The sequence below is a fragment of the Myxine glutinosa genome, chromosome 4, assembly GCF_964187855.1.
Source record: "Myxine glutinosa chromosome 4, kmMyxGlut1.1, whole genome shotgun sequence".
NCBI classification, from domain to species: domain Eukaryota; kingdom Metazoa; phylum Chordata; class Myxini; order Myxiniformes; family Myxinidae; genus Myxine; species Myxine glutinosa.
The window spans coordinates 181,386,925-181,405,675 of NC_136264.1; the positions used below are offsets into that span (position 1 = coordinate 181,386,925).

At 47.6% G+C, this 18,751-nt stretch overlaps 1 protein-coding gene across 3 annotated transcripts in view; it reads left to right on the forward strand.

Annotated features, from left to right (window-relative positions):
• LOC137416734 (sodium- and chloride-dependent taurine transporter-like) overlaps nt 1-18,751 on the forward strand; it is a 147,624-nt gene that overhangs the window by 25,204 nt on the left and 103,669 nt on the right. For all 3 annotated transcript variants that reach the window (XM_068102352.2, XM_068102353.2, XM_068102351.2), the window contains exon 3: nt 4,444-4,578. In XM_068102352.2, the coding sequence (XP_067958453.2) occupies nt 4,444-4,578 (135 nt within the window). The remainder of the gene's footprint in view (nt 1-4,443; nt 4,579-18,751) is intronic.

The window sequence follows — 18,751 nt, forward strand, 5'->3', positions numbered from 1 at the left end:
CCGTGGTCGCAAGTAACCACCCAGCCAGCCCTACCTTTCGCCCCGCATTTAACCCTGTAATTGTCCGATCCGCGCCAACAACCCGTGGGGAGCTTCTGCCGCACTGACCATCTTCTTCGCGGTGCGAGTCGAGGACCAGAGTGGACTGCCTGGACGCCATCATCCCTGGACCATCAACCTGACCATCTACATCCACGTGTGAGTGTGTCTGAGTGTGAAACGGGCCCGTGTCCTGGGATAAGTTAAGACTGTAATAAGGCTGCACTGTGTGTTCTTCTTCTCCTTCCTGTACAAATTGTGAATAAACCAATCTGTTCTTCCTTGTTCTTCCTGATTCGACCGTATCAGTGTTTTCCTCCATTGGGTAAGCGTGGCATGATTTGGAACCGCTCAGAATGTGTTTAGTCCTTGTTAACGGCTCGGATCACGGTTCGCTATCGCTCGGCGTTTCCACCTACAACCGTGATTTGGGCGGGGTTTATTTCCTTGCTTCCTGGGCGGCATTGGTACTTAGGTAATAGGAATTCGGCCGACCACTCTATTCAACGCCGTCCGGAGGGAACGTCATAGCCCCGGATCGCCTCGGCTAGTAAAAGACAAGGGGACTAATCCCCCCTTGGTAAGGGGAAAGGCCGACGAGGAAATCCGCAACAATACATATACAGCATATATATGTATATGTATATATATATATATATATATATGTATATATATTGTTACGGATACGGGGGACGGCTCTCCCGTTAGCAAGGGGTGATTAGCCCCTTGTCCTGTTAAGGTGGCCGTCTCCCCGGTCCTGGCACTTGTAACGCTATCCCGCGGGATGGAACGGATCAGGGTTATGGGCCCAGGGTTTATCCCGAATACCTTTAACCGTCCCTCCGCAGAGTAGGGAGACAAGTACCGCTCGAACCCCGGTTTGGATGGTCTAGTTAGTTGCCGAGCGGTTTTTAGCAACCCGAAGTTCGAGTCATTAGCCTTCACTAAACCCGATCCTGAACGTTGGCCGAATCGCGCCACGTACACTCAATATGGAAACCTCTAAAGCGACCGAAAGAGCATGAAGAAGTAAAGACAAAGTAGGGAATAACAAGATTTATTACTATTTATACACACGAAGCAGAAAGGAAAAGAAAGATGATTTATAAGGCAATGGAAGGAGCAGGAGACATAGTGCAATGATTAGCTTATATATATGGCAGTCTTACTTATAAACCCCAAGACAACATGAAAGACGGACAAATGGGCACACTTACACGGGGGAAATGATGGCAGGAATCACTGGAGGGAGGAGAAGGTCCAAGCCAATGGCAGGGCAGGAAGGTCCGGGCAATTCCACACCGTCGAGGTCCACGTTCCGTGCTCGAAGCGAACAGCAGCTCGCAGCTCCGCGTCTCCACAACCGGCAATAGGGCCTAGAGGGTCTCGGCGTATTGCTCAGTATCAGCACCCCCTCACGTCTCGTTCTCTCTTGGCTGCTTTAGCTGGATCACGCATCTGCCGCACCTCTCTCTCAATCTTCTCCAAAAAGCCAGCCCTATAGAAACCCACGCGTGTCCTTTTATAACGTGCTTTTGGGTTTCTTACCCGCGTGCGTTGTAAACGCCCCTCGGTCAGCTCGCCTAGGCCTTGATTGGTCGCAAGGGCTACCGATCCCGCCCCTCTTGATGACGCGTTGGCAAAGCCACGCCTTGTTCCTCGCGTTTGGCTGACTCCTCCCCCCCCCCCCCCCCCCCCGATGATGAGGTGGAGACACGCCTTTCTTCTCCGTTGGTTACCTCGTGCGTAATGGAGTCAAATGCAGCAAACAGTGGACAGGGGATGAAATTGCAGCAAAGTGGCTAAAGAGTCAATTGCAGCAAACCTGGCAAACCTGGCACTTGGAAGCCGCCATGGGGCGTCGGAGGGGCCTACTCGTAAATTCGGTGCAATGAAGAGTCAAACTATTGGGAAACACATCCTTAACCTACATAAAATAAGGGACTAACTATTTAAAAGGATATATGGTGCCCTGTTTGTAGGTTTATGGAATTAACTATGAGGACGAGCTTCGACCTTTCTTTACATTACGGAGGGTGCCATGTACACACAACAAAACCATAATTCTCACATTCTTTACATTTTCTCAAATTCGTTACACTTCTCAAATTCGTTACACTGCACCCTCCTTCCTTCAGGCCCGTGCTCGGGCCTATACAACTTTCCTTTTAGTGTGACACGTAGGTGTAATTCCCTTTACAATTAACCTGACCCTGAGTGTGACAATTTTAAAACACAAATAAATATGTCCCCCTGCTGCATTGCACCCTGCCTAACAGATTTGCGCCCACAGGATAACCGAATTACGGAATTGTTTTCAAGCTATACATTTACGGTGGGGAGCATTATTTACAGTGACGTGATTCCTTATTTACAACGCAACCCAGGACCTGTGTTTTTTTCCTTTTTAGGGAAACAAGGAGAAGGAAATTCCTGTTGGGAGGGAGGAGACAGCATGCATTGCATCGATGCACCAGTACCAATAACACCAAAGCACCCAAAGCACCCAAAAGCACCAACCAGTGCATAGTCATTACTGTTTGTAATAAACACACAAAAAAAAACAACTGGTGGTGGTCTTCTCCTTCTCTGCTGGGCCGATGTTCTTCCCGATGTCTTCTGGCTTCATGCGGCCTACTTGGAAATATAAAAAGCACAAACCGTGTCCATTTTTATTTATGGCCACAGGGGCCAACTAAGGGTGGTCCACCTGTTTGGCATAGGTGCCACCTTACCGAGGTCCGCAAGCAAGATTCCCTGGCCACTATGGCCGGTCTCCAACAGAGGTGCCCTGCCCCAGAACCTGGGGTCCATCAAGTGGTACTTGGCCGCAGAACAGCGGTCCATAAAGTGGTACATCAATGCAATGCATGCTGGTTGCGAGGGTCCTGGCACACAAGGCGACCTCCGCACGCTCCCCTTGGCGCCCAGTGGCACACAGTCCTCATGTGGGAGACAAGGGCGGGGAAAAGACAGGTGAGCGAGGGGTAAGGTCACAAGGGTACACATCAATAAAGGCAATGCAAGGCGAGGTGCGTATGGAGACGGAGCGGAGAAAAGCTCGTCCCTACCGTACGTCACCCCCCCTGTCACCTACTCTACCCTTGCCCTTACCCCATATGTACAAAATCTACACATTACAAATTCGTCACAACTGTCACGTCTCCCCATATCTCTCCTATACCAAATTCGTCCCCACAATCCCTCTAACCAAAATTTGCCATCACCCAATTCATCATCAATCCTCATAAGGAGGAAGAGATGGAACATCAGCACAATGTCACACCCACGTCATGATGCGTCTCACATTCCAAAACATTTGCAGAATAAAATAATAAAAACATGGCATGGTGTGGAGTCATGTCACCTCAGGTGAGTGGATGTAGATGGTGCAAGGAGATCTCCATCCTAACTATCTTCTAAATGACATTAACACACTTTACACTACCTGGGGTCTTTCCCTGCCAATCCATTGGCCAAATTACACTATGGGTTCTAAAAACCAATTCCCATTGTCCAAACTGTGGTGCTTCCTCAATTTGGGGTCTCACTCCCCCGATGCAACTCCCTGTGCCCTTGCACAATTTCAGGACTGGGGCGTGTAGCTCTCCCAGCAGGTCTACCCACCTGCACACCTCCACCACTGTAGCTGCCACCCGAGCTTACCTAGCTCCTTGACCTAACCTATCTAATTGGGGAAGGCCCCTCCTGGCTCTGTCACCCCTTGGTGCCCTCTGGCACTGGGCTACCCGGGTCCGTCCTCCGGATCCTCGGGCCCCATCCACAACAACTCTACCGGCTCCCAGAGCCCACCTGCGGCCTCACCTGGCCGACATCCTCACAGTGGTGGAGTGCCCAAACCAACTACACACACTAACAAGCTACACGCCCAGCCATTTCCACAACACTAATGCACCCATTCAATCACCATTCTTCCACCACGCACCACAGATGCCAATATCCAACCACAATTTACCTATACTCTCTACCTATCTATTTTCTGACGCAGGAAAAAGAGTGAAATAGAATAGTATAATAATATGGAATAGTTGTGTAATATGATGGGATCGTCGTTGAGTACAGTACTGTGGAAGTCTGAACATTTCACATAGTGTATGGTATCCGGATACAAATAAACACCACCACAGCTACTGACAGTGATCACATCGTGATGTGGCGATTCTGTGCTGCTGATTATTTCACAAATGCCAAAATCACCTCCTCTGTGGAATGAGAAAATGAATTTGTTCAGTTGATCTCAAAAAGATACTCATGTAAAGTTACTTTAAAATCATATTACTGTATGAAATACAAAAAACAATTCCTAATGTACAACATAAAGCTCAATTGTATAATGAGATACCTGAATGTCAGTTTTAGCTTAACCTGTCTTTGCTCATCCAGGTGCGTTTCTCATCCCGTACTTAATATTACTACTGACAGGAGGCATTCCTCTCTTCTTCATGGAGATGGCACTTGGACAGTTCACAGGACAAGGTGCAATTACTTCCTGGACCAAGATCTGCCCGCTCTTCACTGGTCAGTAGATATTTCAAACACTTTCACATAAACTTATTTTTACTTCACTTCAGATGTTGCTGAATGTTTACTTAGTTGTGAATTGGGTCCGGTGAAAGAACATGGACTTTCTTTGTACAACTTGCTCTGGGTTATTTGGGTGGTTCATATCGGTCTCATGAACCTACATGGTGATATCAAAATATATGAAAGATCCAAAATTCACTCGACCCAAAATGAAACATGAAAGTGCCAAAAGACGTTCTTTTTAGAATTTTTATGCTTCCACCGACAAAGTCGCCAGAGGCATTATGTTTTCGGGATGTCCGTCCATCCATCCGAAACCTCGTTTTTCTCAGCAACCATATGTCCGATTGAGACAAAACTTTCAGGGTGGGAGCGACACCCATGCAGAATGTCTTTATGATAATTGTGATGGCATAGGTCACGTGGTGTGGCAGCCATCTTGGATTAAAAGCAAATAATCAAATAATTATTTCTCGGAAACTGCTGAATGAAATTTTTTGAAACTTGCCACATTGTCAAGTACACCCAATGGGAACAAAAGAATGATAATGATGACATCAAAGGTGAAGTGGTATACCAGCCAAAAATGTTTTAATCGAATTCCTTCCCCTAAAAATGTGAAATTGCATGCACATGATCTATGACCCATTTGCATTGAAATATTAAATTTATGAGATCATAGATCACGTGGTTTGGCAGCCATCTTGGATAGAAAAACGAACCTTATCCGATCAACACGAAACTTCACAAACGTCATCCCCTACCCATACATATGCAGAGTGATGGCATCTACCCGTTGTGGGATTATGCAGAGGCATATTGGCGACACAGTCACATTGTTCTACTTCATTATGCTTCCAAATTTATTGGGGGCCATCATTTTCAAAGATCCAAGTTATTTGTTTCTCCCCTCAATTTGTCGCAGACATCATGTCAGAGTCCAAAGCTGCATCACAAATTAATGAATCTGAATCCCTGAAATATGAAAAGCATCGAAAAAATATTTATATTTCGATGGTTGCCAACCAGTCCAACCACAAGCACAACCACCACCACCACAACCAGTGTTGGAGGAAAACTCAGAGGTCTTATTCCTCAAAGACCACCGGCTCTAAAGTTCATTGAATCGTTTATTTAAAATATCTATTCACAGCGCAAACTATCATAATGTGCACATCTGATAGGAGAGACGAGCATGTTGCCTGGCCGACATCATTGCTCGCTCTGGTGACAGTCTCAAAAATTAGTCCTTATATACCTTCATGTCCTCAAACAGGGGGAAGGGATATTTGCATAGCTGCCTGAACCTGAAGGCAGCAAGTTGCTTGATACAATGGGAGTCTGTTTCACCACATGTTTGCAAGGAAGGATATGCAGATTGTAAAACAATAATCAGAGTGAGGTTGCATTTCAAGTTAATGAACTTTCAAAAGTTAACAAAGGTGAATTTGACCTCTCGAGGAGTCACAGACGATGTGCAAACGTCACACAGCTTCAGAAATGTAAAGCGTTGTGTTCATTTAGATTAGTTTAGCAGGGCGTGCTGATTACTCGATACCATTCGTAATATCAGACATTTTGGTGCCAATGTATTTTCCTTACTCAAGTAAAACTTATATATATATATATATACATGTTTAACATGTTACAAAATTTCCCAAATCATTTTAACATGTATTTCAACATTGTACAGATGAATTTATCATTGGGAATACATAATCCCAACACCATATTTCAAAGCACCATATATCTAACTATATCACCCTTATTCATAAATAAATAATTACAGTACCTTTATTAAAAACTACATCAAATTGATTTACCAATTGCTTGGTTCGTAAGGAACCATGACAGGAGGTGGTCTAACATTGCCTCCTTAAGAGTTACACTTTCCCTATCCTGAGAAATGAATTTAAACAGAAATTTGGTCATGGTGCCAGCGATAATTCGCCGACTCTCTCTCTCCTGATCAGAAAACACTGTAGAATAATTATGTTGCTTATAATTTCTTGCACAAACTACTTCCTTTTGTTCAATAATAATAATAATAATAATGCATTTATTTTATATAGCGCTTTTCAGGAAGCCCAAAGACGCTTTGACAGAGTGCAAAACATAATGCATAGCAAAACATAAAGACAATTGCAAAAAAAGAATGACAAAAAAAGAAAAAAGAATGAAAGAATGAATGAAAAAGAATGAAAAAAAAAAAGAATCAATGATCTACCACAACTATTTGAACAACCTATTTTCTCAATTTAGATTTCCCTCTTCCCCCAATTTGCCAATGAACAATTTGCCAATTTGCCAATTTGCACACACCTCCTCATGGAAGATTTTCGGAAGAGTAAGTCGTTGTCAGATGTCTTCTTGTCCCATCTAAAACAATTCAAACTAGAACGCCACTCAGTAGAGCGCATACTCCCGCCGTGGGTTTAGTTGGAATAATACGTTTTGTTTAACATCCCCTCTCCCCAAAACAATAAATGAAAAAGAAAGTAAGCCCTAACTGTCAGATAATTTATTTTGATATATCTCGGAATTAGAGGAGAAAAACATCATTTAAGAATAAGAATAAAAGCTTTAATGCAGTAAAACAGAAAAAATCTTTCCCAAAAAAATTTCCAAAAGAAATTCCTGGATCCGGAATAATATCCTGAGCTTCACCAAAACCAAACAATTCTTCCTTATCCCAAGAGCAATCATCCCACCAACTTTCATCCAAACCCGTTCAGAACTTTTCCAGATATCTTGTTCACAAACACACGAACACACACACATACACACACGGACACGAGTGAATGCATTACTCCCTAGCGGGAGTAACAATTAAACAATTATCCTGTGATCAGCCAACCTGTGAAAACCCAACCCGTGAAAACAACCTATGAACACCCAACCTGTGATAAGTCACAACCTTTCAATTAAGAAGAAAACAAGTTTTTCATTATTACTTTCAAACAATATATGCATCCAAAACTCATTATGTTCCAGGAAGGGCTAAAGATGTCTCTTGGCACCGTTCGTCCAAGAGGCAAGAGTCAGTTGTACATGTACCGGTGTGTCATGGCCGAAAATCACCACTGGACAACTGCACAAGTCGTAGATAAAAAGTCCTGAGAACACCATTGATTCTCTGCTCAGAACACTTCGGCCTAGACATCGGACTAAAAGGCCTGTCCAGCCCATGTAACCCGCGAAGTCCACGGAGTTTTTGTGGCCTAGCAATGAAGAACAATTGCCCAGCAACGCTTGGGCCAAAATCAGCTGAACTCAGAAATAATGTGCCCAAGGAAGACTCCTCAATGAACAAGAAACAGAGCACTTGTACTTGACGTTCATCAGTGAATGCGAGGGTAAAACCCCCACTGGCCCACACTCTCTGCTTTTAGGTAGATGGACAACCCTCGAGGATAAGAATCCCCATGGATCAGGTGAGAGCACCAGCCGAAGGTGGTAACTGCTGGTCGCACTGCTGCTTCAATGAACCTTGCGAAGTGTCCACTGTCTTGAGCAAGCACTTGAGGAGTCCGGGTTTGAAAAGGCATCAAAATCCTGGGAGCTCTTTAGATGATGAACAAGTGCGTTATTGTAGCTCAGACATCGTCCACTTGTGTGATTACCTGTTGGGAATGGAGGTGGTCTCTTCTTCTGCGATGGATGGACAGCCACACTATCTGGCCAATGGACGCCTCCCTGCATCCAGTCCTTGCTCTCAGCAAGCCCCTCCGGTTAAAAATGCCAGTCGCACTCCACCTGTAGGTCAGACCTCACCTTGCCCCCTCCATTTGCACCAGCAAATTCGTGCTCACAGCTGAACTGCAATGACGTATGGTTTTTCATCCTCCACCTGTCCAAGTTCCTGCTGCCGGTTTTTGTGGAGGCCTCAGTGACATGGCCAAGACAGGTTCAGTGGAAAGAGGGCTCGTGGAACAAGCGCCACACAGGCCTTGTACTCATGCATTTCATTGTCACAGCTCGAGTCATAAGTACAAGCAGGTGTTTCGTTACAGCATGACTCCTGTTGTCTCCATAATGAACGGTTGTGTTCTTGATCACAGGCTAGGCATTCAAGGACCCCGAGTGTGTGTATTACATTTCTCACTGGATGAGTGGAGGTATCCCCAAATCTTCAACTGCTCACAACACTCCAAATCAGAACAATATCGAAGTTAACCACAAAATGCGTCAATTTACTGAACTGATTCAACTATATTTCACCTTCAGAACATACACAAGCATAAATATACACAGTGTGTGTGTGTGTGTGTGTGTGTGTGTGTGTGTGTGTGTGTGTGTGTGTGTGTGTGTGTGTGTGTGTGTGTGTGTGTGTGTGTGTGTGTGTGTGTGTGTGTACATCTGTAATTACCAATTAAATTACACCTCTTGTCATATATTTTGTTAACAATATCAATAATCATCTCCCAATCATCATAATAGCAACTATTAACATTAATACAACAAAAATAGATTGTAGTATTTGTTTTTTTTCCCATTCCCCAGCAGTCACTTTCTTTAATAGGCCTCAAGCGGACGCCTGAAATAGTGCCAAAAAATGAGTTTCATTCCGAACTCGTGGGACTACGATTTCTATGCATTGTTTTATTGTATACAACCTGCCTGACCTGACTTTGTGTAAAAAGTTTAACTCTGAAATCCTGCCAGTTTCCGTGAACGACCACATCAAACTCGGTCATGTAGAGTCAAAAAGGAGGGTTTTTAGCTCCTGTGCCGACTTTGCGGCCTGGTATCTCCGTCAGTACATATAATTCAGCCTAGGAATCTTTGCTAGGCACAGACCTCCCATGGTTCTGTGGCCCTGTCAGTTTTGAAGGCTCTTACTTACGCACGCATCATACAGCGGAAATGTAAAAAATGTACTTTTGTCGTACGTACCTACTGTAAAATTCAATGAATTTCTCCAAAATTAACCCAAAATCTTTCCGAAACCATCAGAGATATCCTCTCGAAAATGGGTAAGCTTGGCATATGGAAGGGATACTGCTTATTGACGACGTTTCGTGGTTGTCTGGAAAACAACGGATGAAGGGGGCGACACGAAAAATGCCTCCAGATGCATATGGGGACCGCATGATGACCAGGGATAGCGTAGTGGATGTAGAGTAGGGAAGCTTGGTATTATGGTCGGCGGTATGAATCCGATGAATACATGATAATCCATTGATACAATAAATATCAATCCATAGATATTAATAAGGCTCACACCTCAAGTAAATCGCATGATAGTTTATTCACCGTCGTGTCAATGCGCAAAGATACAGGCTCCGATGTATGCGAAAATTCTGAATGTCCACGGGCTCAAGTAGCATTCTTTACGTCAAAACATTACAGAGTGAATGGAAAATGCCATAAACTTGTTAACTTTGTTTTAAGCTTTGCTTTGTTTTAAGCACAAAGTGAATGGAAAATGCCATAAACTTAGAACATAAACTTAGTAGGCTATGAGCCAGACCCCCCAAATTGACCGGTCGGTACCATACAGATGGAGTAAGGCTCATTGTGATTTTTAGCAAGATATATGTCCCTAGATATGAAAAAAAAGTGATAGCAGTGTATAACTCTCGGCCATCTCTGTGTTATCACCCGAAATATTATCATACGCCCGCTTCGCTTCGCCAAAAAATGTGATATTTGCTAAAATTGGAATAAATATGTTTTTAAGGACCACAGAGTGCCAATAATTTGCACACTGGATGCCAACTAATATAGTAATAGAAATATAGAACATTTGTGGGGGTTATTTATTAAATTTTTGATATAATGACAAAAACAATGTTAAATTTAGTGAAAAAGTGGTCGAAATCGCTTCGAGTTCAGAATTCACATTGTACATTTTTGTCAATATTTCAAAAATGAAAACTCCCAGAGTAACATTTGACCCCTCAAAATCTTCGCAAGGAACCACTGCATTGGAATATATCATTACTTTGTAATATGGTGGTTGTTTGGGGCACATATTTTGGTAAAGTTCAAAATATGTTCAACCACACCCCCTAATTTTGATATTATAGGTGAGGTATGCTTCCCCTTCTCCCCTCTCCCCTCCCCCTCCCCCTCCCTTTTCCCCCTCCCTTTCCCCCCTCCCCCTCCCTCCTCCCCCCTGCCCCCATCCCCCTCCCCCCTCCCCCGCCCCTCCCCCTCCCCCCGCCCCCACCCCCTCCCCCTCCCACCCCTCACCCTCCCATCCCTCACCCTCCCCCCTCCCCCTCCCTCTCCCCCTCCCCCTCCCATCCCTCACCCCTCCCCCTCCCATCCCTCACCCTCCCCCCTGCCATCCCTCCCCCCTCCCCCTCGCCCCTCGCCCCTCCCCCTCCCCCCTCCCCCTCCCTCCCCCCTCCCCCTCGCCCCTCCCCCTCCCCCCCCCCCCTCCCCCTCCCCCCACCCCCTCACCCTCCCATCCCTCACCCTCCCCTCCCCCCTCCCCCTCCCTCTCCCCCTCCCATCCCTCACCCTCCCCCCTGACATCCCTCCCCTCCCCCTCCCCCTCACCCCTCGCCCCTCCCCCTCCTCCCCCCTCCCCCTCCCCCATCCCTCCCACCCCTCCCTTCCCCCCTCCCGTTCCCTCTTCCCCCTCTCCTCCCCTTTCCCCTCCCCTCCCCCTCCCCTCCCCCTCCCCCCTCCCCTCCCCCTCCCCCTCCCCCTCCCCCTCCCCTTTCCCCCTCCCCTTCCCCCTCCCCCTCCATCCTCCCCCTCCCCCTCCCCCTCATCTCCTCCCCCTCCCCTCCTCCCCCTCCCCCTCCCCCCACCCCTCCCATCCCCTCCCTCCTCCCTCCCCCTCCCCCCTGCCCCCATCCCCTCCCCATCCCTCCTCCCCCCCCTGCCCCCATCCCCCTCCCCCCTCCCCTCCCCTCACCCTCCCATCCCTCACCCTCCCCCCCCATCCCTCACCCTCCCCCCTCCCCCTCCCATCCCTCACCCTCCCCCCTGCCATCCCTCCCCCTCCCCCCTCGCCCCTCCCCCTCCCCCCTCCCCCGCCCCCACCCCTCACCCTCCCATCCCTCACCCTCCCCCTCCCCCTTCCTCTCCCCCTCCCCCTCCCTCTCCCCCTCCCATCCCTTACCCTCCCCCCTGCCATCCCTCCCCCTCCCCCCTCCCCCTCGGCCCTCCCCCATCCCTCCAACCCCTCCCACCCCTCCCTTCCCCCTCCCCCTCCCCTTTCCCCCCTTTCCCCTCCCCTTCCCTTTCCCCCTCCCCTCCCCCTCCCCTTTCCCCCTCCCCTCCCCCTCCCCTTTCCCCCTCCCCTCCCCCCCCTCCCCCCTCCCCCTCCCCCACCTCTCCTCCCCCTCCCCTCCCCCTCCCATCCCTCCCACCCCTCCCTCTCCCCCCTCCCCCTCCCTCCCCCCTCCCCCCTCCCCCTCCCCCTCCCCCCTCCCCCTCCCCCCACCCCCTCACACTCCCATCCCTCACCCTCCCCTCCCCCCTCCCCCTCCCTCTCCCCCTCCCATCCCTCACCCTCCCCCCTGACATCCCTCCCCTCCCCCTCCCCCTCACCCCTCGCCCCTCCCCCTCCTCCCCCTCCCCTCCCCCTCCCCCACCCCTCCCATCCCCTCCCTCCTCCCTCCCCCTCCCCCTCCCCCTCCCCTCCCCCATCCCCTCCCCCCTCCCCTCCCCCCTCCCCTCCCCCCTCCCCCTCCCATCCCTCCCACCCCTCCCTTCCCCCCTCCCCCTCCCCCACCCCTCCCATGCCCTCCCTCCTCCCTCCCCCTCCCCCTCCCCCTCCCCTCCCCCATCCCCTCCCCCTCCCCCATCCCCTCCCCCTCCCATCCCTCCCACCCCTCCCTCTCCCCCCTCCCCCTCCCTCTCCCCCTCCCCCTCCCCTCTCCCCCTCCCCCACCCCTACCCCTCCCACCCCTTCCTTCCCCCTCCCCCCTCCCCTTCTCCCCTCCCCCTCCTCTCTCCCCCTCCTCTTCCCCCTCCCCCTCCTCTTCCCCCCTCCCCCTCCTCTTCCTTCTCCCCCTCCCCCTCCCCTCCACCATCCCCTCCCCCTCCCGCTCCCCTCCTCACCCTCCCCTCCTCCCCCTCCCCCTCCCCCTCCCATCCCTCCCACCCCTCCCTTCCCCCCTCCCCTTTCCCCCTTCCCCTCCCCTTTCCCCCTTCCCCTCCCCTTTCCCCCTTCCCCTCCCCTTTCCCCCTCTGCCTCCCCCATCCCCTCCCCCATCCCCTCCCCCTCCCATCCCTCCCACCCCTCCCTTCCCCTCTCCCCTTTCCCCCTTCCCCCTCCCCCTCCCCTTTCCCCCTCGCTCTCCCCCTCCCCCTCCCCCTCCCCCTCCACTTCTCCCCTCCCCCCTCCCCTCCCCCATCCCTCCTCTCCCCCTGCCCCCCTCCCCTCCCCCTGCCCCTCCCCCTCCTCCTCCCCTTTCCCCCTTCCCCTCCCCTTTCCCCCTCCCCTCCTCCCCGTCCACAAATTATGTATGCAATTTCAGTTTCAACCCTTCACCCATGAAGGTATCAAGCAGTCAGTCATCTGTAGTGCATTTCACATCAAATAACACTCATTCTTCCTTTGTGCACTGCATCTTCATTTTCCAAAATTTTCATTAAAGAAAATTACATTTTTCCCATTTAGTCCATTCTCTCTCAAATCTGACAAAATGCACACGAGTTTACCAGAATTGGGGCACTGCATCAGTGGCACCGCCACGTGTTTTAGCCTAATTTTAGCGCGCCCTCTGCACAGTGTGTGTGTGTGTGTGTGTGTGTGTGTGTGTGTGTGTGTGTATGTGTATGTGTGTATGTGTATATACGTGTGTATGTGTATGTGTGTGTGTGTGTGTGTGTGTGTGTGTGTGTGTGTGTGTGTGTGTGTGTGTGTGTGTGTGTGTGTGTGTGTGTGTGTGTGTGTGTATACGTGTGTATGTGTATGTGTGTATGTGTATATACGTGTGTGTGTATATATATATATATGTGTGTGTATATATCTGTGTGTGTGTGTGTGTGTGTGTGTGTGTGTGTGTGTGTGTGTGTGTGTGTGTATGTATGCAGCAGCACGTATTGTTAATAGTGTGTACAGTGTGTGTACAGTGTGCACAGCCTGTACCTATGTACAGCAGTGGTGTTTTACCTGTTTGTAGTCAGGGTGGTGTGACTCACCTGTTCTCACCTGTTCTCACCTGTCGTAATACCGCCAGGCATATTCCTCTCCAAACCAGTTGCACATATATAGAGGTGCAACATTTTTCGGTTTTTCCAAGATGGTGCCTGTACCACATGACCTATGATGTCATGATTATCGTTAAAATATTTGAAAGGAGGAGGCGCTCCTATTCTGAAAATTTCGTGTCGATCGGACCAAGGGTTGCCGAGAAAATGAATTTTTAAAATGCAGACACGGTACACGGCACACGTATCCAACTGAATGCTTAACCCCACTTTCGCTTCGCGAGCACAAGGTAATCAATCCAAACTATAACCAACGTTGAGCCGATGTTATTTTGTCCCGGTTCAAGTCCCTGTCAGTCCGTTGAATTAACACCCAGTGGGTTGACTCAGCCTGTCATCCTTTCAAGGTTAGCAAAATGATAGTCCGTTTCCTTATGTAATTTTGCTGGCTTTTTGGGGGGGAATAGGAAAACTATACATTTTCTGAAAGCTTATGGGTCACTGAGTGCGAAAATCGATGTTGGCATTTTAAAAAATTACTCAATGGCGGCCATATTGGAATTCAAAATTGTTGCCAGGTTTCAACTACTTTTCAACATAATTCAGGCATTTTTTACTCCATGAAGCCCATTTTGTGTCACAAAATAGCATTTATTATGGGTAGTAGCTCATTTTGCATAGTTCCAGTGCAATCAGAGTGCCGCCATTTTGTTTTTCAAAATGGCTGCCATTACAAACCAAATAATTAAGATCTTATTAATCGGTGAGGACTTTTTTGTAATAGACTAAGTTTTAATGGCTATATAAGAGCAAATGAGTTCATACAGTCACAAGGATAAATCCACATTGGAATGTAGTTTTTAAAATCCGTCTATGCCGGCCATATTGGAATTCAAAATGGCCGTCAGGTTTCAACTATTTTTCAATATAACTTGGGCATTTTTCATTCTATGAAGCCCATTTTTTTTTGGCAAAAAGTAGCATTTGTTACGCATGGCAGTTCATTTTGCATGATTGAATTACAGTCAGAGTGCCGCCATTTTGATTTTCAAAATGGCCACCATTTCGGAGCCATTTACCACTCAGGCGTTTGGTTGAACACATGTTCTTAATGGTTAGTTTAGCAGGCACAAATTACATAAGGGAATTGACTTCAGTGTTCAATATCTCTAAAATGGATTACCAACAACGAGTTCAAAACCAACAAATAACACATTCATAATTCTCATGCTACTTTCAAGTCGTCATGAATGCTCTTGAGCACTCACCATCACCACCGCTAACTCTTTGTGGTTCAGAACGTCAACTGAATCCAAGGCCAGTTAAGTGCAACAGTACTGTGCATTAGCTATTGCCCACACATTCCACTGGTAAGCAAATTATATAAGCATGATGGGTGACGACATTTCGCCATCACTGTCATCATCTGTTAGTAGCTCAGTGAAGTAATCGTCGTCGTTTTCGCACTGATCTGGATCACAAAGACAGAGATCTGTACATGGCAAGTTCTCTGATCTGCATGAACACAACCTTGAAGAACAATTCGTAGTGCATCTACATCGTACCATTTCGATGATGGCTTTTGGTGCTGGGGGTTCATATGTTGTTAGTGGTCTCAGTTGATCATTGGCATCATTGTAAAACCCATTCTGAAGTGGATCCAGGAATTATTGGTGGAAAACATCATCTTGACCCCATACTCTAGCTTGGATGCGAACTCTTAAGATGTGTTGCTTCAAGGCACCAATTGCAGGTGGTAGCTTTGTACTCTCAGCCATGTGTTTGCAGAAGATGTGCCAGCGCAATTCAGGTATACTCTGGATATGAATTCCTTTAGGACAATACATTGAGCAGACAAAAGCAGCCAGCACAGAAACGAGGTCTTCAGTGACGTCACTGTTTTCCATCAGCGTCTGGAGTGCTTTAATTGCATCCCTTTCAGCTTTTAGGAAAACTTTAAACCACGTTGCCTTGCCTACTCCTGAAAACCTTCTTGTGTTATCAGCACCTGTGAATGCGTGAAAAGCAGGTAGGCCTTGGCCTTTTCTTCACCGAGAGCAACCCAAATGGGGCGTATGTTTACAACACCCGATGTCATTGACATTGATGTGTTCTTTATCAGAAGAGGATAGTTTGCAATCGCCAGTACCAGAACATACCTGAACATCCAGAGAGAAGATTGTCATCTCGGCATTGCTTGGACTCCGCTGTGATGCAGACACTGCCGAACAAATCATCAAGGTATCTGCTTCCTCATGATTATTGTCTTCAAACGGTAGACTACTGTTGCTCCTAGTACGACCAGACGCTGATACAATTATCAACTTATGAGAGTCTTTGTTGTACTCCAGAGTCTTTTCTGTCAAGTACTCTGTCAAGTCAGCCTTGGTTTGATCATGGGAGAGAAAACGGCTCATTGTTACGTGCTTGATGTTGGGGTCTTCAGTAACTTGGTATCTAATTGGATCTTTGCCGTGACGTCTCTTGTCTCTAGCTGTGCTCTTGAGTGAATCCAGCTTGTATGTGTCAAACACTAGAATAATTTCATCATAACCATCAGTCATCCACAGCAGTTTGGCATTAAAGCATATGCTCAGATCCTTTGCAGTTTTTACTGTTGCTGGCTTTGACCGTTTTTGAACCACCACCATACCATCTACCACAGCGATTTTCCGACTTGGAAGTGGGTCGGTGACAGACGTGGCTGTTGCATTCATGGATTCCACATGATCATCTTGCAAAACTCTTTGGTCTGACAATACTGGAGCCTCTGAATCACCAGTGACAGTATCACCCTGCGAATCTATCGGGTTTGGCAGAACTGGAGCCTGTGAATCACCAATGACAGTGGATGGTCCCACCTCTTCTTGAGTTAGCTTCTCCAGTGCATGGATTAACTTGGATTTGTCAGTACATGCCAACATTGATCCATTTGGTGCGAACAATGCTCTCGGTGTTAAGGTGAACTCATAATTGCCAATTCCGAGCTTTTGGTCAATATCTCGGCTTGACCTAGAGTGGACCATCAATCGTCCATACAGATCTTTGGTTTCCTTCAGATCAACAATGCACATGGGGTGGAAATTACACCCCATATATCAAGCCTTGTGATCTTTATAAAAACCCATAACTTTCCTCTTGAGTGTCAGCTTTATTTGCCTCAATATTTGAGTGCAAACACCGCTAGGTCATGCCCCCCTCCGACCTGCCTTAAATGACATCTGCCCCATGGAATAATTTTAGAGCTCTGTGCGTATGTTTATTGATATACTTGCCCCTGAAAACATAGGTATCGACACTTTATTTGCATTTCTATGTGATCTAGGAGTAAAGATATGGCAAATTATAGGTAAAAATGGCGGCCATTTTGAAAATCCAAAATGGCCGCCATAACGACATCTATCTATAATTCCAGTAATCTCTGTTTGTACGTTTGTACGTCTGTACGTCTGTACGTCTGTTTGTCTGTGACCGCTGTTTCTCGACAACCACGGGTCCGATATACTTTAAACTTGCCAGGTATATTGCTGGGGACCCGAGGATGTGCCTTTTCAAGGTTTCATATTAATCGGACAATTACTTACCGAGCTATGTCCAAAAAACGATTCAACCAATCAGAGAGCAGCGAACGATCGCGTGTGCCGAACGTGGAGGACACACTCTGCCTCGGATGGCACATTTGAGAGCGTATTCATTTATTTCACGTTTGCAAACTATGTTGGCGTTAAACTATGTTTTAAAACTAATAAAACCGAATTTGCGATTCATTCGCTTTCCTGCGCGTTTGTGCACGCGATGGCGATTTCTTTACCAAACTCCGGAAGCCGTTCGCTTTGGACCAAACCATTGCATGTAAATAGAGGGGGGGGATTGTCACCGTACTCGCAAGCCGTTCGCTTTGGACCAAACCATTTCATGTAAATAGAGGGGGGGGGGATATAATTTTAGATATAGATATAGTACGGGCAATGCCCTAGTTTATAAAAATGCCAACATTGATTTTCACTCTCAGTGAACCTTTAACTTCAGAAAAATGTAATAATGAGCAATTCCCCACAAAAAGCCAGCAAACAACTTTCCTATGACACGGCAAATCTGACTATGAGTCAATGGAGTCATGCCTTTCGCAACACCAACAGACTAGATCCGGACTCAGACTCCAACCAGAATCCAATTAACTCGGACTGTACTCCCATGCGAGCCGAACTTAAAACCTGCCTTTCCCAGAACGCTCGCTCCGAACCACTATGACGATTCATACAATTTGGACTACAACACACGTTTTGACCTGCACACTCTCCAACCACCTCGTCAGGGGGTGTTCCCTCATGCGGCCTTCATACTCTGCCACAGAGTGTCAGCACTGCCGAAGCAGTTTTCACCCCTCAGCCCAAATTGGGCTAAGGGGTATTGTCGTCACGGGCGTCGTCCGGGCGTCCGGGCGTCCGTCAACTTTTGGTTTCTGTCAATTTCAAGGAGAACGGCTTGTCCGATTAAATTCATTTTTGCAGTGTGTGTTGGGGTTGAGTAGAGGAAGGTTCCTGGGTGCGCTGCGATTTTCAATATGGCCGCCACGGCAGCCATCTTGAAATTGGTTTCCGTCAATTTCAAGCAGAACGGCCTGTCCGATTAAATCCATTTTTGCAGTGTGTGTTGGGGTTGAGTCGAGGAAGGTTCCTTTCGAAAATGGGCGCGCTGCCATTTTCAATATGGCCGCCACGGCAGCCATCTTGAAATTGGTTTCCATCAATTTTGAGCAGAATGGCTTGTCCGATTAAATCAATTTTTACAGTGTGTATTGGGGTTGAGCAGAGGAAGGTTCCTTTCGAAAATGGGCACGCTGCGATTTTCAATATGGCCGCCACGGTAGCTATCCTGAAATTGGTTTCCATCAATTTCGAGCAGAATGGCTTGTCCGATTAAATCCATTTTTGCAGGGTGTGTTGGGGTTGAGCAGAGGAAGGTTCCTTTCGAAAATGGGCACGCTGCGATTTTCAATATGGCCGCCACTGTAGCCATCTTGAAATTGGTTTCCGTCAATTTCGAG